The 27,171-nt window shown below is 39.3% G+C and overlaps 1 protein-coding gene across 4 annotated transcripts in view; it reads right to left on the bottom strand.

The window, feature by feature from the left end:
• The window catches only part of TENM1 (teneurin transmembrane protein 1), a 772,415-nt gene that overhangs the window by 81,357 nt on the left and 663,887 nt on the right, over positions 1-27,171 (bottom strand). For all 4 annotated transcript variants that reach the window (XM_073879177.1, XM_073879176.1, XM_025852677.2 and 1 more), the window contains 2 exons: positions 21,404-21,424; positions 16,631-16,863 (listed from right to left, as the gene is read on the bottom strand). In XM_073879177.1, coding sequence (XP_073735278.1) covers positions 16,631-16,863; positions 21,404-21,424 — 254 coding nt within the window. The remainder of the gene's footprint in view (positions 1-16,630; positions 16,864-21,403; positions 21,425-27,171) is intronic.

Raw genomic sequence — 27,171 nt, 5'->3', positions numbered from 1 at the left:
TCAGGGGATCTGGGTTTCAGGCTGACTTCTGTTACAGATCAGCTGTAGGACTTCGAGGAAGGCATTTAACTACTCAGTGTCTTGATTTCCTAACCCAGATCCTACCTACTATACAGGGTAAAATGGTGTGAAACTCACAAGAGCCAATGGGATGGAAGCACTTTGAAAAGGATGAAGTGGTGCTAAGTGGTGTCCCAATTGCTCAGTCATTGGTATCATTCTGAAAGTGACTTTTCTAAGTCTAGAATCATGAACAAACATTTCCACATAGGCCCTGATTGAACATTTTAGGTTTCTTCATGTTGGACAGACATAGTATACAACTTCAGTCCATGAAGCATCATGTAACCCTTGTCAGTAGCAGAGTTGCCCTATGTTAGATTCACCATAGACAAGGTAGTGGTTGAAAACAATTTTGTTAGCTTAGGGGAAATACTGCACTATTGAGTGGTTGGTATAAAAACCTTCAGGCTTTTATGAGATGGCTAAAATTTTCATCCAGAGAACCAAATAAATGAGGCTCCATGCTATGCAATTGGCTCAGGGAGATCCTGGGCCAGGGGTGGTGGTGGTGTCTCAATATTTAAAAGTGATACCAGATACTAGTAATGGTATGAATTATTTTTCCTTGTTTTAAAGATGTAGGGGTGTGTGTGTGTGTGTGTGTGTGTGTGTGTGTGTGTATGTGTGTAAGACAGATTGGGGTAAATAGATGGTTCTAGTTCAAGTTGAAATGCACATCTCTTATTTTATCTTTGTGCTAGAGTTCTTGTTTAAAAGATGCCTGCAGGCTGAGATTTAAGGGGACTCAGTACATATGGGCTAGATAAATGAGGTTTACCAAATGCAAGCTGAATATTTTATATTCCCTCCCCCCCTTAAAAAATTCTTCAAACATCAAGCAACCATATCTGGGACACTACTCAGATATATTTTGAAGAAATGCCTCTGTCATCCTAAGGAAACAAACCGCCTCGCTAAAACATTATGTGAACAATTAGCCTGAGGAGGGAAAGTTCATTTATTGCCCATGGACTAGCAAAAACTAATTGCAGTTGTTACACTCTAGGGAAAATGAGTCTCTCTCAAGGTATGTGAATGACCAAGAGGTTCTAATAAAAAAGCAAACTAAGTAGAATACCTTGGCCTGAATACTCAATAAAAGCAGGATATGAGGAATTAAGCCTGACAGTGCTTACTATTCACAAAAGTGGGCTAACTCAAGAAGAATTAAAATTTCTGTAGGATAATTATTTGCATGTAGTACCCATTCAAAAACAACACAGAAGGCCCATTTAAAATTCTTCCAACATCTGTACATCTTGACTAATGAAGCTGATGCTGGAAGAGAAGTTCACAAAGTCAGAAGTGGTAGACAGTCATTGGCAAAAGGTAAGGCAGGGTAACAAATACTGCATGAACATAATTTTTGAACCTCTTAAATGAGAGTTTAAGAGACGTTTAGGACGGCTGATTTGGGCTCAATCAATATACGATTACAACACACACATACACACACACACACAAATATGACAGCCGAGTAAAAGAAAAAAAATAGTCAAAGCAGTTGCCTGAGGAGACAAACAACTCCTTTTTTCTTTTCCACATCCTCATGTATAAATTTGACGAACTGCAGGCATAAGGTTTTCTTGAAAGGTATTGAAAACTACTGGGGTACCTTGTTTACGGGGGGGGCTGGTGATTTCCCTATCCTTGTCTTGACTGAGATTGGGGTCTCCAATGGCCATCCCCACCTCTTTTCTCTAAATTCAACCACCTAGACATGTTCGTGGGAGAGATGGGAGGAGGAGGAAGAGTCCGGGGGTAGAAGCTGGGTGATCCGGTTGAGACTGACTGACTTTCAAAACATTTCACAATCTCCCAGTGCTCAGGTGTCTGCCTTTGTCTATGGGTGAGACTAAAAGCTGAGCTGCCCATGTCAGGGCATTACAGTAAAGATCAAATAAAATAACATCTATTCTGTCTGTGAAATCTTTCTGAAAGGTTAACACAAGTGATGTTCATATTTACGTTTTTGATTAACTGTTAGCCTTCTGGAATCATGCTGGGGGTTATCTGCTACATGAGTACCTGCTTCAGCATGGATTGACTTAGAGGTCAGGAACACAATGTGGAATTCTGTCAGCATCTCTGCCACGCTGACGACGATGGGGGGTCTGTACAGGGTCCTGTGTTACTTTTCCAGTCAAAGTGGTCTATGTAATGGCTCTAAAACATACCTTTCCCTTTGCCATCACTACATTATTTGCCTGTGCTATGTTCCCTGTGCATGGAGAGTTCTGATGGTAGAAATCTTCTGAGCCTAGTAGAAGATATGTGTGTTCACCAGTCCCAGTGGTAGGAATGAGGATCACAACAGGGATAGCGTTGTTAGGTTGCAAATCTAAAATCTGGCCCATAACTAAGAGCACAAGGTGTTTTGACTGGACTCAAGAACGCACTTGAGATACAAGTTCAGGCCATTTTAACAAATCCATTTCAGGACCATCCTCATCTTCATAGGAAGAGCTGAGTTATTCATTTCCCATTTAGCGTTGGCTTTTTGCTCTCCACTGCCCTACTTTCTCTTCTTTGCCTTGTTCTTTGATCTTATTCTGTTTTGAGTTCACTTAACCTAACCTATCAGGAATAGAGGTTAGAATCTAGTTTCCAGTTCTCTTTCCCCACATGTCCAACTCTTTTTTAGATTCCTTTCTTTTCTTCCACATCTTCCCCCTTCTCATTTTTCTCTCCCTTTTCCTCCAAATGCCAATCAGCTATCCATTCTCTGAACCCTTGGAGTGTTTACAGTTTATATCCCATGACCTAATGCTAGTTTATAGTCTTCTCTAAGGATTCCTCTCTTTTCTCCTCAACCAAATCATATTCCACTCATGGGCAGGGACCATGTCTTTTTAGTCCACTCATAATTTCCAAAATTTCCCAGGAAGACCAGATTATTTGCTGCTTGAAAAGCTTAACAAAATGGTGGAGCTCAGTGAACATGGTTCTTTTTCTAACAAGATCTACTGGGAGCATGATGTGGGTCCAACCGAGTAGCTAAATCCAGTGGGAGTCTTCTAAGTAGCATAGTGGGTCGCTGACACTGGTGTCTTATCGATACCAGTTAAATATGCTGAAAGTATTAATTAAGATGATGGCATTTCTGGATACCTGTTTGATAACCAGGAGGTCTTTGTTGTCACAAGAGATCACTGCAGTGTTTGGTGACAGCATTTAGCTGCGTGCTCCTGCCACACAGGAGTGCTTTCTAGGTTTATGGAATAAATGACTAAGATCTATGGTAGAAAGGGAACAATTTGAGCAACTAGGAAAAAAATTAATAATAGCCAGTCTGAATTAGTAATAGTGAGTCTAAGAAAGGAGCTAAAACACAAGGAAATGGAGGCATTTAAAAATACAGGCAGATACCATTTTTTCATTTTCCCTAATTCAAAAATCTCTAGCATTTCCAGGAACTAGGAAGGTATCAATTTAGGGCCAATTCAGAAGGCAGCGGTTTTGGTTTTCTGTTAATGGACAATTTTTTTTTTTAACATTCAAGTAGATAATTTTAATAAAGTCATGCTGTTAAAACTAGACCAGATATACTTGGAAAAGAAAATACCAGCATTAGTAACAAAACAGAACAAAAAAACCACAACAGAGGTCTTGAAGGTGCTGTGTTGATCTGTGGTTTTTCATAAAATTTCAAGCCTAACACGCTAAAATCAGGAGATTTAAAAGTAGTCCCTCTTCAGACCACTCTCCCCAGAAATGCCCTCAGTTTTACCACGGAAGAAAGGTGGGAAGGTGCCCTTGAGAGACAGTTCTGATTTTACTTTAAGAGAACACAGGGAAAAGATTATAGAAACCCAAGCAGGTAACCTTGGCAGAAGCCATTCTGATGGGTTTTGGCTTGGGGAGGGGCAAAGCAGACCTATCAATCTATTACTATGGCTTCAATTTCCTTGGGTTAGAGATGCCTTCCAAAATGAGGAATGATTCCTGAGCTCTAAGAGTAACTACCGCTGTAATCAGCTTTCTTTCCTGAGTAAATACTGGTAAAATCAGGCACCTACCTACCATCCTTTCCCTAAAAGCCTATTACACAGTCTAACAAGCTTTTTGAAAAACCAAATGGAATTGCTAGTAAATGAAACTGGAAGAAAAATAGAGCAAATAACACTGGGGCTTCCTGGCCAGGCTTTGATATTTGGGGCTTGAAGATAACCTTACATTTGAGTTATTAAGCCTTTGATTCCTCAGGGAGAAACTTTAAATGGGCCAGGACTCACTCCCAAGGAAATAGTGACTTTCTTTGGGCAACAATAAAGCAGAATCTTTCTATTGAGACTCTTTAATATTGAGGAAGTTCACGGTCAGCTATTAAGGGAACCCCACATATGGACACACACTAGAGGTGTTGGTAAAGCTCTACAGCCTCAAATCCAATCAGTACGGAAAAGAACGGATGTACGCTGGCCACTGTAGGAGGCCTTAATGATTCTACCCCAGGGCCAAAGTGGGTGTGTGTTTTGATACATCGGGACTTGTGCCTGACAGGTTGTTAAATATTTTGAATATCATCTCTGTATGCGTGAAAGCCTTATTTCAAACAAACAAACAAACAAATCACTTTTAAAAATGGAATTGTCAGGTATAAATTTGCAAGTTGCTTTCTAATCCCTGCTTTTGACTTAAATTTTTTTTAAATTATGAAATATTTCAAATGGTAGACAACTCAGAAAATAGCATTACACGCTGCCTTGCATCTACCACCCAAATTTAACAGATGTTAACATTCGCTTCACATGGCTCGGAATAAAATCAAAAGAAAATGTTATGAATACAGCCAAAGCCCCATGTCCTTATCCCTACTACCTTTTCCCTTCTCTCCCCAGAGGTAACCATACCCTGCAGAACTATTCACTTAGAGGCACCTGGGTGGCTCAGTCAGTTGAGCGACAGGCTTCAGCTCAGGTCATGATCTCAGGGTCCTGGGATCGAGCCCCGCATTGGGCTCCCTGCTCAGAGGGGTGTCTGCTTTTCCCTCTGCCTCTGCCCTTCCCCCCCGCTCATGCTCTTTCTCTCTCTGTCTCTCCAAAAAATAAATAAAATCTTTAAGAAAAAAAGAATTGTTCACTTGAAAATGGCTAAAATGGTAAATTTTATGTTTTATATATATTTTAGCATTATCATAGGCTAATGGCATTATACCACGTATTTCTTTTGCAGTTTTCTTTTATTTGTGCAACCTTATGTTTTGTGACCATTAATGTTTTTTATATGTAGATGTAGTTAATTTATTTTTACTGTTATACAATATTCCATCATGTGACTAAGCCTCCACTGATGGACTGTTAGGCTCTTTCCATTTTTTACTGTAGTGACATCCTAGCACGTCTCCATATGGACATATGCACTTGTGACTTTCCACAGCGTTTCCTTCAGTGGAGCTTTTCCCAGTACCTCTCTCCAAGTATTTTAAATACATGGTTGCAATTTCCCCCCTTCAGTTGGACAATATATTTTCCAAGCAAACAGAATTAAGTTAGGGCTGTGACTATACCATCAATGAAGTTTGACAGAAAAGAATTTGAATATAGCCAAACAATTTTGAAACCAAAATGATTATTGGCTGCAGTCTTGAAATCAATCCAGTTAATAACAGCTATTAGTTTTAAAACTTATCTACGTCTCCTCGTTCTCCTCATCCTACTTTATTCAGTACTTAATCTGTGCCAGGAACTGGCAGAGCCCATAGCGTGTCATTTCATCCTCTAGAGCTCTGTAAGGAAGGTAGGAGCACCATTCCATTTTACAGATGAGAAAACAGTGTCTTGAAGATGTTAGTAATACATTTGAACTCCATTTTATCTCCCTGAGACTACAAAGTCTCTCGTTTTAAGCTACTCTAAATGCTTCCTGAGTCTTCCAAATTTCACGGGGCCCAAAGGAGAAAGACACAGTATGATTCAGGGGTTACTGAAAGGACTGTCCATCTGCCTTAAAAATACCCTTACTACAGGAAGGCTTTTCTGGGAAGCCACAAACCTTAGAGAACTGAAGGAAATATATTGCTAAATATGACCACATAGAGTTAGAAAACTTCTATCTGGTTAAAAAAGGAGAAATTACAAACTTGGCAGATACCTGCAACACGTATGAGGGACAAAGGGATGCCTTTCTAGCTGACAAAACACAAAGATCAACAGCTCAGTAGCAAAACTGGCAGAGTGAGTTTACTGAGAAAGAAATACAAATGGTCACAATAGACAGGAGATGACACTCAGCTTCATTTACAATTAAAGAAATTCAAATTAAAGCTACAGGGTACAAGACCCCATTTCCCACTGATCAGATGGGCCTACAGGAAAAAGTTTAAGGATACTCAGAGCAGCTAAGGGTACGGCAAAATGGGCACGTTTACACACTGTTGGTGTAAATGTGCTCAATCTTTTGGGAGGACAATTTGGTAATATCTACTACTGCTAAAAATTAACTCTATGTATGTATTTACAAAAGTGCTCCAGTATCTATGAACTAGGTTGTTCAGCACAGCACTTTAGTGGTAAGAAATAATAAAAAAAAAGCAACAACATTTCCATCAAGAAGCAAATGGCTCAATCAGTTATGGTATAGCCATATGCTGTCATGTTGTACAGCTCTTAAAAACAAAGAGGTAGGTATGTACGTGCTTTTATGGAAAGGTCTTCAAGATATTTTATTAAACGAAAGAAGCAGGGTGAAGTGTAATCCATATGGTATGATTCCTTTCACGTAAGGGGAAAAATATATAGAAGTCTCAAAGGAATCACAAGAAACTGTTAACACTGGGTACTTTTAAAATGAGGGACTGGGTTGTGTGTGTTTGTGGCGAAGATTTCTGGAATCTGCTTTTTGTACCTTTTTAGAGAGTTCAAACTTTCAAACCATATTTACATATTACTTTTCTATTTTTATGTTTCAATATCAACAGGACTTAGCTAGATGGTGAGACCATTTTAATTTGTATTTTTATACTTTTTCTTAAAAAATAATAAATGTAATTAAAATATCTTTTACTACTGGCCTGCCAGGATGCCTTCAAAGACTTCCATTTAGGTTTCTTCCTTGACTTACGGTATTACCCCTTTCAGCAGGTCTCCAGTAACCTGCTCAGATCAGAGTAACCCACTGTCAGCCATCAATACTAGGACACCCCTGCCGGAGAGCGGTTGTCTATAGAAGCAAAGAAACCTGAGTCCTCAGAGACTGGCCATAGGACAGGACAGTGTATATGTGTGTATATTTTAAAATATCGTGTTTTGTCTTTTGTTGAATTATAAAAATAATAAATGCTCAGAAAACTGAGAAAATAAAATCACTCAATATTCCTTAGGCAGCAATTATCACTGCTAATGTTTTGATAAACTTCCTTTTTAAAATATTTACTTATTTATTTATTTGAGAGAGAGAAAGAGAGAGAGAGAGAACTCAAGCAGGGAGGAGCGGAGGGAAAGGGAGAAAGAATCTGAAGCAGACGCCCCGCTGAGTGTGGATCCTATGCGGGTCTCAACCCCACAATCCATGAGATCATGACCTGAGCCGAAACCAAGAGCCGAACGCTTAACTGACTGAGCCACCCAGGTGCCCCTGGATAAACTTCCATTTGCACTTTTTCTCTGGACATACACAGTACCCCTGCACCCTTACAGGAGTAGCAGCCCACAGTTTCTATAGTTTGTATTCTGAGCTTTCCACTGAATACTATTTTGCAGGTATTTTCCTTATACCTGCAAGGGCATGCCAAGTTTTGGGGATGATAGGAGTGGTCTGTCCCGGGTGCTGACAGTAAGGGGAGTGAATTTTCAGTACAAATAGTAAAAACAATAATAAAATGGGTGAACAGCAGGTCTGTGTTTACTATTACCATTCCCGGGAAATTCTAAACAATGTCACTGATGCAATAGTCCTTTCACTGTCCCATCCCCTTTTAGTATACCACTGTGGCTGCCCAGTTCTGATGAGGGGGTGGGAAGAGAATAGGGTGCATTTCTACATAGGGGTGACGGGTTGAGGGCCGGGACAAGGGCTCAGTTATCCAGGAGAATCACTGAACAAGGGAATGAAGAGGAGACATATCAAACTTGTCCTACTTTATCGGGTTTGCTGCATAGATCCATCCAACTTAGACAACTTGAGAGAATCTGCTTGACTTAAAAAAACTAACCCTAGCAGCTGTCTTTCTTATGTGCATATAACTTAAGTCATTAGTGCCTTCAAAACTCTGGTCTAAATGCTCTGTGTGGTGTCATCTATACTATTTGGGCTGAAGTGGCCAAAAAAATGCAATCGATCAATTATAAAATAAAAATGGGCTTCCTGGCTCCATTTCCAGCTGTGTTTTAGCGTATGATGTTAAAATCATGGATTTCCAAAGGCATCTGGGTTTGCTGCATGTTGTTTGAGTTTTACATTGGACACCTGCTAATTCACCCAATATTGCTGGAGGGTCAATGAAGCTAAAAACATCTTCTGATGACTTCCCTGTTGTGGAGTGAATGTTCTGGATTCCCTGGGAAGTCAATGCACTGTAGGTTTCAGATTCCTTTAAGAATCAGCAAAGCATGCAGGACTCACCAGGAAATGACCTCCTCTTTTCTTTGATTTGATAGCTCCATGCATTTGGATGGGAGCTCCATGCATTTGGTAAACTTGAAATTATTGGGTCATCTTGTATGGATGGTAGAGCATTATGGGGCCCTGATCAAAGGGTTAGCTCTAATACAGTTTCATGTTTTAGAACCTTAAAAACAAACATTTTGCATGGAAAGAAATTTCCTAATTAACTTCTGCAGAATTTGTACATTAAAACATCTTACCCTGCTGGAGAAGACTGATAAAGCAAACATACTACTTTCTGCTGAAGAGAAACTGTATTTAGAAGGAACTTGCTATTCTCATAAAACTTTTAATAGGAAGAAGTGAATCAAATTCCTTAATTACCATTTTATGGTTGGTAAAAGGGCAAATTACATGCCATCCATTTCTAAACTTCTAAATGTCTCTGGTGCTTTTAATTAAAGCTGCCATCTAGAAACTACTAAAGCAATTTTATGCAATTAGTTATTTATAGGTTACCATAATACACCACTCAAAATATGATTTCAGTGATTTGCAGTCTGTTTGTGTGTGATCTCTCATTTTTGTTTGGTGGGGAGAGGGTTCTTTTTATCGGCTGAGGTGATTCTTCAGTGGAAAGATAAGAAGGATGTGACACTGAGGAGCTGTGATAAGGAAGCAAAAGTTGTCTTGGCTAGTGATCTAAGTAAAAAGAGGAAGAATCATAATTCCATACTCTTTGTCTTGATATGCAGGGGTCTATGCTTCATTTTAGACAATGCTACAGAGGAGAAGTGTATTACTCTTACTCCCTCAGCTCTCCCCACTTTGCCTCCATTCCACTAGATACCTAGCATCACATTTCCCCATGCTACCTAGAGTAGCTCCCACCTAGGCTTGGCCCCCTTGGGTGATCTCATCTATCCAAACACGTCCATCCTGTGCTCCATGTCCTCAAGGCCCCCATAAAGTGTTTTAATGAGGAATTCAGGTTGTGCTTTCCCTTATGGAGTGAACTTAATGGCAAAACGGTGGCCTGCTAAGGGAATGACTTTTGTAACTTATTCCATGGTTGGGTTACTATTATAAGTAGTATTGTTACTAACAATAAAACAGCAAGCCTGATCATAATGGCAGGTGACATTTAACATGTCCACACTACATGCTGGGCAGTGCACTTTACAAGGCACTTTACATCTATTATAGAACACTGCTGTGTAGGCACTATTAGCTAGTATTCTAACTTCACAGATGAGGAAGCCGCAGCTCAGGGAATTTAGGTAACTTATTCAAGGTCACACATTTGATGAATGGTGAATCTGGGATATGCATCCAGTTCTGTTTGACTCCAGAACCTGGGAACTTCTTTCTCATGGTATTTGGCCTCTAAAATATGATCTCTGTGTTTGCTAGAATATTATACATGCATGAAAATTAAAATAAATGCAGGAGAAAAAGTCATTTAATAATGCACTTGTAGCTTTATAAAACTTAAATGAACTTAACACAGGTGTCTCTGTATTACCTATTGATGTTTCCTGGACCAATTAGCCAAGGCTAAATGTATGTACCTTTCTTTTGTCTGACTTCTCCACACCAACAGTTTGATGGCTTTAGGATTCTGACAGAATAGATAGAAAGTTCTCAAGTTCCAGCTACTGACATAATATAAGGTCAAAATCTTTTGACCATCATAGGCAGATGCATTGGAACAACTGCGGGGAACACATTAAGCTCTCATTCTTGTTGCATCAGAGGCACTAAGTCCTCTGGTATAGCTGCCATAAACTGAGAGATCAAAAACATAGTTTAGGAAAGAAATCTCCAGAAGTGGACATAGCATGGGATCACTGAGCAATAAAAAACAATTATTTTGCCTGAATTTTAAGGCTTGGTCAAACACATTTTTCTCAAGGCACCTCTGATTCTAGGACAAGGTTGTGGGAGGAAAGTTCTCATGGAAGATGCCTTGAAGCTGAGCTGGGAATTTGGCCCTGGGTGACAGAATGTTGATCCTACCTAGAAATCCTTCTTCACTAACTGGCTCTCCCAAATCCTTCCTAACCTTACTTCCTCACTTTTAGCAGAATAGATCAATTCTTAGAGAACACCGAAGCTATCAGAATGGAGTACCATCAACCTTCTAGTTCCTTCCACCTACAGACTTACCTTCATCACTACACCTACCATCATCTTGGGATGGTTGCTCAATCTCCCCTCCCTTTCAAGGCCTACTCCCTCCCAGTTTCCTCCAGACCCGGTTTCATCATTTATTTTCTGTCTTCTGTATCTTTTCATTTACCTATAACCTAATACCATATCTCCTACAGATGAAGTCTCCCCTGAGCGACTTGTCCTCTCACTAATTACTGTATCTCTCACACCTAAACTTCTCAGAAGAGCGATCTTCTTTACAAGTATTTATTTTCTCTCCTCTTATTGGCTCATTAAATTACTAAAATTGGGCTTCCATCCCTACTGCTATTGAAATCACCAATATCAGGGTCAGCAATGAACTCCTCATTGCCTAATCCAATGGCTACAAATGTGTGACATTTCATATTGTTTTCCACACCTTCTTGAAACAAATGATTCCTTCGCTTTCCTGGATACCAAGCTCTCTTTGTTCACTTTCTTTTCTTATGAAGGTTTCTTCTCTGTCTCCTTCATTAGATTCCCTTCCATTTCCTGCCCTATAAATATCAGTACTCCCTATGATTTCTTTGCCCCAGCCTCACTCCTTCGTGTGCACTACCCTGTCTCCAAAACAGTTTATCAAACATGCATGCATTGGAGGATTATGTCACTCTCTCACGTCAACTCCTTTGCCTATAGGATAAAATCCAAACTTCCTGTTCCTGCCCCTGCTCTTCCTATTAGCCTTGGATATTTTTACTTCAACAATACTGATTTATTTGCAGTTCCCTGAATGTACTGCTCATTTTACTCAGGTTGTGGCTTGCCTGTAATTTTGGTGAGCCCTGGCCCTAGTGTCAGTCCAAACGGTTATGCCACTGTGATGGATCATGTACTAAAGGAATCGAGGAAAAACCTTACTGCTCTCCATTGCACAGGAGAACCAAAGGAACATTCTCGTACCTGTTAGTGCACTATACTCTCTCCCTTAGACACTGATGACATCAGCAAGATGTCACCGCTCATCTTTCCATGAGCCCCAAATTTAGCCTTTCAGAATAGCATGTAGATGCCTGGGGAGTCAGGAGAGCTTTAGGATCTAACTCAGATATATCTGGGTAGGGACAAAAACCAGATTATCTTATCTAGATTTTATCTTACCCAGATTTCTTAATTGTTAGTAAAGTTAAAGTGATTCCGGTATGATTAGTGTCACGAATACCCTAAAAACACTTCTGGTAGCTGTCAAGATTTAAGGATCATTTCCCTGCTAGGGAATAGCTCAGGAGCTGTTTGCACTCATCTGGATATTGCCCAAGTCCTGCTGAGTTCTCAGGTCAGTTTGCTTAAAGAGGCACATCGAAACAGATATAATCCTTGGTGAGGTCCAAGAGAACCAAATTAAGTCATTGATTAATTTCATCTTGTCCAGTCACTCCTTCACCCTCTGTATCTACTTAAAAAAAATAAATGTATTCAGCTTGTCACAAATTTTATTTTATATTCCCACCTAGTACCATTTCACATTCTGCTTAAGTACTTGGTCATCTATTACATGACTCATTAGTTTGAGTTCTCTGTAGAATTAAGGAAAGTTGCAGTAAAAATAATAAATGGAACCCAAGTTTCAACTACATCATCCATGCATGTTTTAAAAGCATCTTTCAAAGTCAATTCAAACTCATATACAATGCCAGGGATTAGTATGCCATCAGCCTCTTTGCTAAACTTTTTTCCTTGCCCCATTACATTGAAGTATTGATGAGTGAAATGGCAAATGTTTCTCTTTATTGGGATTCAACTCAAAGTGCATAAAACTGGATCAGATAAAGACTTATTCCCAGGAGATGCATCCAGGGGCTATCTTATATGAAATTCTACTCAGGGAGACTTCCATTTCCCCTTTAAACAAAATGTGTAGTTATCAGTTGTAATAAAGAAATTTAATCAAGTTAAGGTTTTCTGCCTGCATCCCTTAAGAAAAAGTTGGTGAAGTGCTTAACTGCAGAATCTTCCAAAGAGATGTGACAAGGTTTCCTGAAGATTTATTTGAATAATTACATTTAGAGACTATGTAAATGCTGTGTTGTCTACTATGAGTACACTGCTGGGTCAGAAACCTCAGAAAAATAGTTTTAATGGGAAAAAGAAACTCAACTAAAAGTCGTATATCTTGCAAATAAAAATAAAGAGCATTTTCCAATATTTCCTACCCTTCCAGAGAAACCAACAGAGATCACGGATTTTAGCTGAAAGACAGGCCATGAGGTATAGTGAAAGCATCACAGGCCTTTTTTTTTTTTTCCCCCATCACGGTTTTGAATTCCAGTGTTATCTGGAACCTGTGCGAACTTGGGTAAATTTCTTAACCTGTCTGAGTCTCTGTTTCCTCATCTATAGAACTGGGGGAAATGCAATTGACCTTGTGCGTCCTTGTGAAGATTAGATGTACTGTATTGGAAAGCATGGAGCGCAGACTAAGTTATAGCTATGGTTGTTGTAATACACTAGAGCTGGGAGGGAGATCATCCCACACCCTCAGGTTGACAACTGATACATCTCAGGATCCCGTGTTTAAATGACTAGTCCAGTGTAACAAAACTAGTCAATGGCACCATGAAGTCTATTGTAGTGTTCCAGGAAATGAAACCACAGCAAGGTTCAGTGACTTACACAGGGTCATCCAGAAAAACACTAACTACATGGACTGAACAAGAAAGTCTAGGTTCCCTAACCTCACATTCATCACAATTTGCTGCCATTTCTCAAAAAAAGAAAAGAAAAAGAAAAAATCCCATGGCTTCTGACCTTTTACCTTCTGCTGACTGGTTTTTAATCCCACTTGGTAATTTATTCCGACTTTAGGACGAATGATCTCAAAAGCAAATTTCATTTCATCCTATTTTTAGAAGAGATTCAGAAAATAAATGAGCTGTCTTGCAGATTAACATTTATTTGACTTACCTTGCATAATTAAGGACATGTTGGAGAGCCTGCCTATAATTGCAATATGTTGCTTGTTAAAGTCTTAGAGCAAGCTCTTTTTCCTAACCTAGAAATTGTACTCCCTAGATGTACATTTCCATTTTCTACTGATCTACAGCTTTTCTTTATTAGATTCTAGGTGAAGAGAAAAATCAAACCTCTCCTTAAAGAAATCCGTTAAACATTTGTTGTCCTTCTAGGGTGGAAGGAAGAAGGAGCTGATGTGCATGATAGTTGTAAAGCAAACAAACAAACAAACAAACAAAAAAAGCCAAAACACAAACCAATTGGACTTTCTTGAGAGATAAAGAACCTGCAGGAGAACCTCAAAGACATCATTAGCAATTAGCAATACTCTCCCCTCAATTTGCACACTGTGTTTTAAATGACTTCTTGCATGATTTTTCCTTCTTCTACAGAAGTCTATGAAATTGCCCTGCAGCATCCCATATAATGAGAATCTCACTTCTGATTCACTGCCAAGGGTGAGTGCTCTCTATATTCAGCATGGAGATAGGTGCCCTAGTGAGGTATCTAAGTGTTCTGACCAGCAATCTCAAGAGCAATGGATGTCTGGACACAGGTTCTGCCATCTGAGTGATTTTGAAAATCTCTAACAGGGTCTTCAAATACTGTTAACATGGTTGAAGAAGACGTGGTGGATACTGAGTGTGAGTCACATGTTCCCCTCCTTTAAACATCCTCGTTCACTCACTGGATCAGAGCAGATGTTGTCAACATCAGCTTCAGTATGCTATGTGAAAGCTGTCTTGGCTGGATTAGACATTCAGCTCTCCGAAGCCTCGGCCAGATGTTCTTAGGGTCCCTGCCCGCTTTGGGATGAATAAAGTGTACTGGATTATTATAAAGGCCACTCTTGGATAGAAATATGAGTAAATCAAGCCAAAGGAAAATGTACTACTACCCATGACAAGAAGAAAAACTTAGTTTAATATTAACTTTAATAGATATATAAATTTTGGCACTCTCATTACTGATGCTTTAAGAGTTCATGTAAATCCTGTTCATCAGGACTCTATTATTGCTGCTTTCCAAGCAAAAGAAAAAAGAAAAAAAAGCTGCGGAGAACCAATTATTTGCTCTATTTGGAAAAGCTGAGACATTCATCCTTTACATGGCAGGTTGAATGTGGTAGGTGAGATGAGTAGCAACTCAGGAGGATGTCAATTTCAGGCACAATACAAGCTTGATTCCTCCCTATTTCTTATGCAGAAATCCTTATAATACCTGCAAGAGTTTTAAACCTGTGTTAAAGGTGGGACCTAGCCTGATACATTTCCTTGAAAGATGAGTTGATTATATGTTGCATTTGAGTTACGCATTCACTCATCAAATATTTATTGTGAACCTACTATGTGTAAGGAATAAGAGCTGGCACAAGAGAAGAAACATCTTAAAACACTTTACCATGATACTTGGGGGGCTTATATTCCTTTAGGGGAAAAAAGGCCATATTTTTTAAGCACGATTGAAATTCCTTTTAAGAATACTTGATATAGATAAGAGTTACTTAACCAATTACATGACAAGTATGTATAGTGGATCCCACACTGTACAAGATATTGCTGGGGAGGTGGGGAAGATTTGAAAGAAATATTAGATATAGTTTCTCAGCTCAAGTAGCTTGCCTCAGTGATAAAAAACTTCCTATTCATGAAAGAATTAGAAAGTAAAAGAAGGCAAAATATAATCTAGTAGTAACTGGGTGGTGTAGACCCTGTTAGAGAAATTCAGATTTAATGGGCTGGGGTTAGCCAGAGGGGCTTTACGAAAGACATAGGATTTGAATATGTCCTTGAAGAAAGGGAAGGCTTTAAACTCTGATTATAGTTGGAATTTAATCCCCATATGGCAAATGTCAAATAGCTAAAGAGTAACCTCTTAATATTTGAAATAATAAATGACCATCTAACAAATGAAACACATTGACCTCACTATATTTTTTGGCATGGAAAAATGTTCATAATATATTAAGTGTGAAAAGCAGATTATAGAACAGCATTCTATACTATGATTCCATTATTAGAAAATAACATATATGATATGCATAGAAAAAAGTCTAGAAGGATGTATGCCAAAATATTAATAGCCGTTTTCCATATGTAGTAGGATTATGGGTGACTTGAATTAAAAATATTTTTTTCACTCTCTTTTTTCTAATTTTTCTGTAACCAATGTGTTTTATCTGTGTAATAGTTTAAAAAGACCGCATTGGCTTCTTAAAACCCACCAAATGAATAGTTCATAAAACCTACTAAAGTAAAAGTGTTTCACACACACACACACACACACACACACACACACACACCCCATCATGGAGAAGGAACAGAGAGTAATGATTAAATAATTAAGGAGATAGAGTGGACAATAAATATATGATAACAGATTTAAAGTTGACTGTCCTTCTGCTTAGTGGCCTAAGATGGGAATATGATCCCAAGTCTACAAAATCATGAAGCTGATTGAAAGAACACAGATTTATTCACAAATCCTAAGCAACAGAATTGAGGATTGGCTCTTGAAGACTGAGGAGTAAATTTAGGACAGACGAAGTAAGGCCACGTTCCCACAGAAGGCAGAAAACAAACCAACAAACCCCCCCCAAACACAAAAAAACCCCAATACCCAAAACTGGAATTCATCATCCTAGGCAGAAAGGAAAAGAAGCATTTTGAATTTTAATAACACTTTTGACTATATGAAGGCATATTACCTAGAAATTAGCCCTGACCATGCCTATCTCTTCTGGGATGGACTTCAGAGATAATGTGTGTCGGATGCAATATTGAGATAGATGGACTACACAGTATGGCAACAGTCTTAGGATTTTGTGAAGTCAAATGAAATCTTTAGATGACTAAAGGATTTTTTTTTTTTTTACCTCGAGGGCTGTTCAGTGAAGCTTCTGATGCTCTCCCGCCATCTCCACAGTGACTCTGGTCAAAGGGAAGGCACTGATCACCTGTTCCTGCCACCACTTCAAAATTCTTGGACAGATCTTTTGTTTCCACAAGAGATTTCAACCTGTAGACTTTTCGAGTGTTGGTGTCTGATAGATAAAGTGATTCAGACACAGGGTTCATAGCCAGATAGTATTTGTGAGCAGGACTTGTGCTAAGGAAGAGAAAAGTAAAGTTATTCAAAGAAGTTTGTTCAATATGCATCCCCTGGGGTCTGCCTTTTGTCACAAATGGAAAATTCTCTTAAGAGACGAAACAAAATAAATGTATCTTCTTTCTCATGTACTGAGGAGATGGATACTAGTTTGGTTTTCTAGTAAGGGGTCTGGGTATAAAAAAAACTCAGTGTGTACTGCTAACCTGAAATGAAGCTGACGTTTCAATACCATTTGGGGGGCAGAGAAAGAAGCAGAAGAGAGAAAATCCCGGGAAATAATTTTTTTCATCAATACCTTTCATACCCGGTTCTCCAATTACCTACTAGATGCCTGCCTGGATGGCTCACAGTCACCTCAAACTCAAAAAATCCCCAACAGAAGTTCTTCTCTTCCTGCCTTCCCATCCTTCAGAACCTTATTTCTTCTCTTCCAGGCTTCCTACCACACTGGGGGCCCTGCCAGCCTCCAGGCTCCTGTTGTAAATTGAAAGACATGTTGCGTATGGAGGGCTGTGCTGGAGATGCATTGTCAAACTTTTCCTCTCCAAGCTTCCTTTTTTTAGCTGACCACCACACTTTTCTAATCCATTTTGTCTTCTTTCGGGACATAATAGAACTGATTATATATGACCTTTTTTGGGGGTTATAATCACAATCAACTGTACCTTTTAAAGGTGATGTTAAAGTTACCTTGATTGGATTTTGGTATTCCTGAAACTCTTCAATTACATATTCGCATGGGATCTCTTGTGATATTTTTATCTGTGTACATGGCTGAGCTCATTCATTCATTTTGATTCTTCCTAATTCCATTTTTACAATTGCTGGAGTAATATTGGTTTGGGGGATATTTTGCTTGATCCTAAGGTTGGATCTCCATCTTTAAAAACCCTAAAACCTTTTTAACATTCCTTGGTATGGTAGACAAACCTTTCTTCACTTAGTAAATTCTCACATGCCTTTTAAGGCTTTACTCAGGCATCATCTCCTGAAGAAAGCCTTCCCTAAATCTCCAGTCTGAGTTATCTGCACTGCATTTACCTCTGTTTTGGGGATTACATATCGTATTGATTTTTTTTTAAATTTGTATCTCCCAGTAGACCATGCGACCTTGGAGGAAAGCAACCTTGTTTATCTCTGGCTATGACTGTCAAGTGTGACAACAGAAGTAGAGGAAGAAAGATATGAGCAGAGAGGAGGTACATGTGACCTACCAGTACCTGTCATATTGTATTAGCAGTTTTTTTTAAAGATAAACTGAAGTCCATACTTTATTCAGATTTCCTTAGTTTTTACCTAATGTCCTTTTCCTATTCCAGGACTCCTTCTAGGATACCAAATTATATTTAGTCATCATGTCTCCTTAGGCTCCTCTGGGCTATGACAGTTTCTCAGACTTTCCTTGTTTCTGATGACCTTAACAGTTTTAAGGAGTATTGGTCAGGTATTTTGTAGGATACTGTCTACTGGAATGTGTCTATTTTTTTTTTCTCCCATTAGACAGGGGTTATAGGTTTTTGGAAGGGAAGACCACAGGGGTAAAGTGCCATTATCATCAAATCAAATCAAGGGTACATAATAATCAACATGACTTATCACTATTGATGTTGACCTTGATCCACCTGGCTGAGGTAGAGTTTGTCACGTTTCTCCAGTATAAAGATACTCTGTGAAGGCAATGCTTGAGGAGTAGGGAGTTATAATCCACCTCCTTGAGGGTAGAGTGTCTACATAGACAATTTGGAAATCTTCTGTATAAGAGCACTATCTCATCTCTTCCATTTATTTATGAATTCAGCCATTCATTTATAGCAGTAGGGACTCATGGATATTTGTTTTATTTTTTATATTAAAACCCAATGCTACTTTATTTTGTTGCTCAAACTGTTTCGGCATTAGCCACTGGGAACTCTCCTGTTGGCTTGTGAGAACTTTTGACGTCCATCCACCAGTGTGGAGTTTTTGTTTTTTGTTTGGTTTTAGCCCTTCTCTACTTTTTGGCACTACAAGATGCTCCAGGCTCATCTTTTATAGTCCCTGCCCCAGTACTGGAATGAATCATTTTGCTAAAGACCCCTGGTTCCTTATGTTGGAGAATGGTATTGGAAACCAAGATGTGAGTGCTGGGTGTAAGTACTATTTTTTTCACATCTCTCCAAGTACACTCTAAGCTCTTTGCAGGCAGGAACCATACTTATCTCTCTATCTTCAGTGCCAATGGAGTGTCTAACAGGGTCAATGTTCAGTTCCTGCTTAACTAAACTATAGGACATGAAACTAACAAATACACAGAAGTGTTCAGGTCTTGGCTACCTAGCCCAGTAAAATGGCAGGGAGAGGGTCATCAGAATAATTAAGTTGCCCCTAAAGACTGGTATGTTTCTGATTGTATTTGTAATTATATTTGCCCTCTAAGTATATCTGTGTATGTTAATGATAGTAAAGGTTAGCAGATACTGATTTGACACCCAGTTTATAGTTTTAATTGGAAAAAAATCAGATCCAATTGGAATACTTGATTTTTTTCTACTTACCTTCACTTCATCAAATAAGAGAATTCAGTAGATTCCAGGGACATCTTCAACCCTGGAACCACCATGACAGCTGCTGTAAATAAACTGTAAAGGGCCCCAACAGACTCCAGAATTGATTTGGCAGTCATATCAGACAAGACATCTCTGTAGCAAAGACTGCTTAAATAGGGGTTTGAGTAAAAGTTTTTACATATTTAGTTGAATTTCTGCCTTCAGGATAGAATTTCTCCAGTGCCCTTAGATCTTTCTAGAATAAAAAGGGGGTCACAACCCTTCCCTGAAACAACCTTCAGTATTTTGGTAGCCAGTTGGTGGAACTTTCAACTGAGCCAGATTAATCATGTTTTGTTTAGGAAAAGTCCATAGGCTATTTTTCCAAGAGAAATGTTATTCACAGAAAAGCACTTTGGAATGCATTACATTCATTTATTATTGAATATCCCCAATGTGCCTGTGAGGGAAGTTAAAATTATCATTCTCCTCAAATCTCAGCTGGGGAAACCCAGACACACAGAGGGCTTGCCCAGGGTCACTAACAAGCCTATGCCCTGACCGAGACTAGATTAGATCATATGTGACTGTGTGTACAAAGTACCTTCTGAATACTTTAGTTCTGAAGGTGGCAAAAAAAAAAAAGAAAAAAGAAAAAAGAAAAAGAAAAGAATTGGTGTTCCTGCCTTCTTCTAACTGAGCAACATATCCTATTTTGCTCAGCTAGGCTGTTCTAAAATTTTGTGCGCTGGCCTTTAGAAAATGGAATAGCCCAACACACAAAATTCAAATCTGATTAATGTTATTTTCTTGACAGCTAACAGTCAGGAAGGTCTCCTATACTGATATGTAATTTCTTGCCATTTCATGCCATTTCCCAAGTGCACTTCAGCTCTTTGGAGATTGGTTTCTTTCTACTTTTTAAAAACATGCCATATCCGAGAAAGAAAACCACTGGACTACATTTCAATTTGTTCTAATCCCTTGTGTCCACATGCATATTGCAATTTGAGATATGAGAAGATTTCTTTTATAACTTCAGTGTTAGACTTATTGTCACCTTCTGGTTAGCTTTACATTGGAACAATGCCCTTCAACTTAGCAAAGATCACTTCATTCATGCTAGTTAAAATCACATAGATTGTTAAATGGGCAATTAATGCTTATAATTAATACTGTGCAACACTTAACCAGTAAGCAATTTGACAACCAACTTCATTTGTTTAAGGAATCAGTTATGCCAAAGTAGCGATGCTGATTTTGTGCACTGGCATTTAGGAAGTGGCATCTCCCAAACGAAATCCAAATTAAAAACCCTATCAGTGTCATTTTGATGACAATTGGCATTCGGAAGTGAACAAATTCAATTTTCTCCTTTGCAATTTCAGGTAATTTAGAACAGTTTTGACAAGTGTAATTCATAAACAAATTGAATAGAAATGCTCATTATGATTAATTTCAGAGCTCTGTGCCATTGTCGGTAAATGGTTGGTTTAAAGTTTTTCTATTATTTCTTTTTGGTGGGAAGAAATAGAAACCATGAGGTCACACAAAGGGAAAGAGGAAAAATCTTATTCAAGAAGGTCATCGTGGTCACTGTCTCTTAATACACTCATCAACTCTATTTCTGGATCTGGGAAGATTGTCGTATTACCTCTCTTTCTATTGCAGCTTGAAAACATTGAATCTATTTGAACTTACAGACTCATTTGTGATATCACCTAAGGAAAACATAATGAGACTTAAGGCTTTGTTTTCCCAGGAAGTACTGAACTGCCAGGTCTCACTTATTTTGTTTTCTTTTCAATATAGTCTGATCCTCCAGCAAATTCCCACTTAGTGGAGCTCTCTTCTTTTGTCAGACCCTTACCTGAATCCTAACTTCTAAATGTGCTTTCACATCATTCCTTTCACCTTATTTAAAAAGTAAAATCTCCCTGTTAGCCCATTATTAGGAGGTGGCCTGTTAGGCAAGAAGGGGCATTAGGTAGCTGCCCATGTGGTTTGCTTACCTATGTCTGGTATCTCTGTTTCTAGAGTGCACAAGGTTATCCACGAGTGGCAAGTAAAAACAAATAGAGAGTCATCAGTATCATTCAACATGCCAAATCCAACCAGACCCACCTAGTTCTAACTCTGTCTGTGGCTATTAGAGACTCCATGGGGAACGTTTCGTCAGACGTACAAGCCAAAGTGGACCCGATCCCTCCTGGCTTCTCCTCCTAAGATGGCGTCAGGGTGATTGCATATCCTGCCTGGTGGGTGGGCAGAGCTTGAAGGCAGTTTTTTCTCTCTGGACCATCTTCATCAGAACCACCTGGGTTCCTGCCCCATGTGCAGTTTCCTGGAGTTCTCCCCACTCATACTGAATCAGAAGCTCGAGGTGGAAGAGGGGCCCGGGAATTTGATTTTTAACAAACTCAGCTGGTGATTCTGATACAGAATAAGGTTTAAGAACCACTGGGCGAGGCTTTGAAGAAGTAGCCACTGCAGAGGTTCTGACTATTCCAGACTGTTTTGAAAGCCACTTTACCAAAATGTAAAATCAAGCCTTGTGTGCAGTGCACATCCCAAATCTAGCCCAAAGCCACTTATATGATCTCAGAGATAAGATAGAGACATCTTTTGTGTACAGTAGCACATTACTTAGCAATATTAAAAAACTTAATGAAAAGTATAAAGGTTTTCTCTTAGACCATGGTAGAACATCCCTGGTATCAAAACTGCTGCATCAAAATAACCTCAGTAAAACATCATGTACATCAACTACTAGAACCTTGTGTCTTCCAATGATCTGTGCTCTAAAGGGGCAACTGGGATCAGCAAAACAGATCCATCAGGTCAGAAGAAGCAGAACACTTTGGGGGCCCTTCTTTGGTAAGTCTCTTGGCACGGGGTACTCTGGGACCTGGGATGAGGCTTCTCACATTGGGGACGCAATTTGTATACTGGCCTGACTTTGGGTCAAATCTGCCCAGAATTAAAAGGCTATAATCATCTGTGAAATACAGTCATTTTAATTTGAAAATCCTTTTAAACCTGGCCCTTTATGTCATTTAAAAAAACATGAAGGTAACCCATCTTTTTATCTAAACTAGAAAATGTTCTTATTCTTCAGAATGTCAGGGAAGAAGAGACGATACAAAATGATTTCATCTGAAGCTATCTGCTCCTACTGATTCAGCTCGTTTTAAAGAAAATCTTTCTGGGATTTTAGTAGTTGGGTCACAGGTCAGGATCCACTGACTTTTCTCTTTCCCTGGCCCTCCTCAAAAGGGTAGGCATCCTGTGGGTTGACACAAAAGGTCATAAGGTAAGGCTGGGAGCTCTGATTAGAAACCTGGCCTTGGGCATTTGGACCTCTTTGAGTTTCTTTATCACCAGACACTTGCTTGTTTTTGTGGCCTCTAAATTAGCAGGTGAGTGTGCTCCAGGCTGACTCTAATCATTTCCCAAAAGAAATTTAGTTGTGAAAGTACTAGAAGGACCTCATTAAAACATGGCTTCATCCACAACAGATCCTCATGGTACAGAACCATTTGTGTGGCTACAAAGGGTTTTGAAATGGTGACGGCAAAGGGTGGGGAGGAGAGTGGTTTGACTTTTCTTGCAGCTGCTTCTGATCCTGCCAATAATGTCACTGTGAATTTGGAAAGATGTCCCATATTATGCAGAGCAGCTTCTCTCATTAACATCTCAGAAGGAGGAAGTGAAAATGACGGAATTTATTTCCAGTGTGTGACCTTGTTCTGTCTCAGATTTACTTTTAGTTAAGGATTTAGGATTGAGCCACCACCAAAGTCAGTTCGCTGTCTAGCTAGCAACTGACTACCCACTGAGGTGCCAGTGTGAGCTCTTCACAAGTGCATGGGCCCATCAGTACGTACTGCCACCTGGCAACTGACTGACTTGAAGCTGGCCATGATTCAGGAGGAGAAAGGAGCGGAACTGCAAATCGTTTTCGAGCAAGAAATGCTCCCCCATGGTAGGGTCTTTAAGTTGATCATGGATTTTCTCAGGATCTAGATGATTAAAAGGGCCATCTATTCTTTTTTTAATTAAAAAAATTTATTGAGATATAATTCACATACCATAAAATTCACCCTTCCAAAAAGTACAATTCAGCAGTTTCTAGTACACTCAGAGAGTTGTGCCACCATTGCCATCATCCAATTCCAGAACATTTTCATCATCTCAGGAAGAAAGCCCATACCCATTAGCAGTCAGTCCCTATTCCCGACCTGCCCCAGGCCCAGGCAGTGACGAATCTGCTTTCTGTCTCTATGGATTTGCCTATTCTGGGTGGTTCATATAAATGGACTCATAGACTATGTGCCCTTTTGTGTTTGGCTTCTTTCACTTAGCATCATGTTCGACCCATTCCTTTTCTACTTTTGTGAGGTGGGGGATGGAGAAGGAGAGACTACGCCGACTGTGGAGTTGCTGCCTTGTGACCTGGCCTCGTGAGGTAGCCTGGCCTGCTCTGTGGTGGCTGTAGCACTTTACTTGTTTCACATGCTGTTCTCAGCATCTTTCCTTATGCTTAGCCAGAAACATTTGATGTCCCAAAGCAGGCTTCCCTCCCTACTCATCTTTCTGTGACATTCTTCCTTTGAAGACTGAGTTCCCACTTCTGCCATTCACTGACTTCTTAGAGCTTCTAACTCCAGCAACCATCACCTAAGCCTATCCTCCCTCATGCTCTGGCTCTGTCCTTTGCCCTTCTCGCTTCTACCTGTCTTGTGGTTTAGGGCCCTGCTTTCAGCTGGCAGGTTCCTTGGAAGACAATCCAACAAATGAATCCATGCCCAAGGGCCAATGATGATTTTAGCTTGACAGGTCATTCTAACAGAGGTTCCTGTGTTGGGGACTCTTAGAGATGCAATGTCTCAACTCAAAGGAACGCAGTTCTTAGAGCGGGAATTTGGGCACTGTGGAAGGCCAGTGAAGATGTTTCTGGATCAGGTGGAGGGAGCCGTTGAGTGCTACCACTAATATATGAGCTCACCCTGGCAAGGTCACCACCTATTTCATCTACATGGAGTGTTTCTCCATTTGTTGCTCCAGTGCTGCTGACAAAAGGATAGTTCTTGGTCATTTCTCAGGTATTTTCCGAGCTCTCAAAGTTCGGGCTCCATTTGTTCCTTCAGCAGACAGCTGTACAATTTCCCCTGCCCCTTGGCATGCTAACTGCCCCTAAGTGGGTGCTATTCCAGTTCTACTTGATCCCTAGTCAGTGACAGGAGTCAAGTCCTGAGAACGATGGAGGAAATATTAACCAGTCACTGTAAAAGAAACAGTAGAATCTCAAGAGACATTTTTATGTCATATTGACATTTGTCAAGTCCAAATTACTCAAGGTACCAAAAAGCATTTGCCAGGCTCTTATTTTCGTCTTTCTTTCATTTTAAAGGAAGGACAAAATAAAGATCTGGAGAATATCAGCATCTTGGACAATCACAGATGAGGTCTTTATAAAGAATAAGTCATTTCCAATCATGCTTAATAAGTTTTCTAATAGTTTTGTGAAATTAGAAGATGAGAGGGAAGCAAGGGGGATATTCATATTTGAATTTTTGCAAAGCACTTGACATGGTGCCTCCTATTTTTATCTATAAAATTATTCCTGTTAGTTTCAGAAAACTGAACCATGGCCCTGAGGCCATAATTCAAGGAAAAAGAAATGAAGTCATCGTTGATGAGAAATAGTTGAAGGACTTGGGGATGTTCAGACTGAAGAAGAGGAAGCTCAGGAACCTATTATGTCTGTCTTCACACACATGGAAACGTGTCAGGTACAAGAGGGGAGTGATTGCTGTGCTGCTGCAGAGCTTAACATCGGCCGCTACTGAGTGGATGGTTTATGAAGGTAGATTTCAGTTCAGTGTAGGCAAGAATTTTCTAAGAGAGCACTCCAAAGATGCAATGGGCTGTTTAAAGGGGTATTTAAGTTTTCTGTTAACTGAAAAGGATCAAACAAAGTAGATGTGATCAAATGTCAGGCATGTAGTGGGTGCCATGTTGCACCAGATACCTCCATGGACTTTTCTAACACTAAGCTCACAAATCTGTGATGTCACTTTTGTGTTCCTGAAATTTGTGTGTGTATGAAATTTTAACATGAGAAGTAAATCCACAGGGATAACTAGACTTAAACTATCTCACATAGAAATGAATGTATCTTTATAAAATTCTTTGGAGAATATATTTTTGAGATTCCCTTAGGTCTAATTACTTATATAATGATCTTATAATCTTCCCTTCTTTATTATCTTACCTCAGTTTCCCACTGGAAGGAAGCACTAAGATGTGTATGTGTAGATGAAATCTGCAGTCAACGGGCAAAAGGGTACACTATACTTTAAATAACAAGAAATGATATTGTTGTTCTTGCTATATTGCTAATGATAATGACAGAACTGATTTTTCCTTACCCTCCCCATTCAGCCAATGGTGGGGCCAGCTAGAGGAAATAAATGATTGTCAACCAATGAAAATGAAATTATTTCTGAGGTCAGATGAAAGAAATTTAATTAGGGACAGTTTGGATCAGCAGAGCCGAGGAAGGAAAAATCTATGTCTTCCAATCTTTGAAATGTCAAGGGGAACTTGGAATTTTTCAACGTGGCCCACTATGAAACAAGAGAATGGAAGAGAAGGAAATCTAGAAGGGCATCCAGTAGGAGCAAGCTTTATGTCAGAGCAAACAAAATGTCATCAAACTTTGGGCTGAGAACTATGCATCTGTGGATCTTAAAACAAGTTAAACTATGTAAGACATGTAAGAAGATGCTCAAATATTAACTTGAAGTCAATTTTATAGACAGAGAAGTAGAGAACAGAGTGGTTAAGTTATATAATGAATAACCCTGACAGAGGGTCAAGATCTGGAATGTTCTCTATCCCTTTCTGTAATAACCTATTGACAACATTGCTCTTCCATTCACAGCTTTAAATGCAGCCAATAACATAATGACTATATTAGTCTGTGTTTCCAAGGAAACAGATGACTCAACCAAGTAAAATGACTAATACACACTGGGAGGGGGGAGGGTGGCAGCAGCAATTAAATCAACTGATTTTAACCAAAAAAAAAAAAAAACTGGTACAAAACGAAGTTTCTATCTATATGCAATAGAATCCATTGAACATTATGGTTCTTAACATAGCAAAGACTTATTATATCAACTTATTTCTCCCCAGGAAGTTTAAATCTGGAAGTTATAAAGCAAATATATAAATTCACCAATCATATGCCAAAGATGCAATGTACACAGTATAGGTTACTGATCAAGCCAGACACTGTATTTAGGTGAATCTAATAAGAACTATTATTAGTGTCTGAGTAAATATGACAGATAACGTTTGCTAACATAAACTAGTTTGATGGTTTTGACTATAGGAAAATAGGGAGTTACCTATCAATTAGGTCAAAATGATCATGTAAACTCAATCAGTTTATTTCTCTGATGGTCAAGCACAGGAGTGTTAGAGTAGACAAGGGAAAACTATTTTTTTCCTCCTTGAACCTAATGCAAGAGAGAACTATTTTTTTTCTGTTTGAGACGAATCCAGGGAATCGTAACCATGAGTCTATGAAAGGGGTAAGTTCCTGGCAGGCGGGGACATGCAGGGAGAGAGGGGAAATACGGGACCCCTGAAAACACACGTACAATTTTGTGTGAACGTGTTTTTTTCTTTTTCTGGGGAGGGGGCCCACAGCCCTCCTTAGATTCAATCCCTCCTGAGAATTAAAAAAAAAAGAAGTTAAGAAGAACTG

This window comes from Callorhinus ursinus, unplaced genomic scaffold (genome assembly GCF_003265705.2).
Source record: "Callorhinus ursinus isolate GAN/ISIS: 27379988/994484 unplaced genomic scaffold, GSC_fseal_2.0 scaffold33, whole genome shotgun sequence".
In the NCBI taxonomy this organism is placed as follows: domain Eukaryota; kingdom Metazoa; phylum Chordata; class Mammalia; order Carnivora; family Otariidae; genus Callorhinus; species Callorhinus ursinus.
The sequence above is the reverse complement of the archived record's forward strand: the minus strand, read 5'-3'. Positions and strand labels throughout refer to the sequence as shown.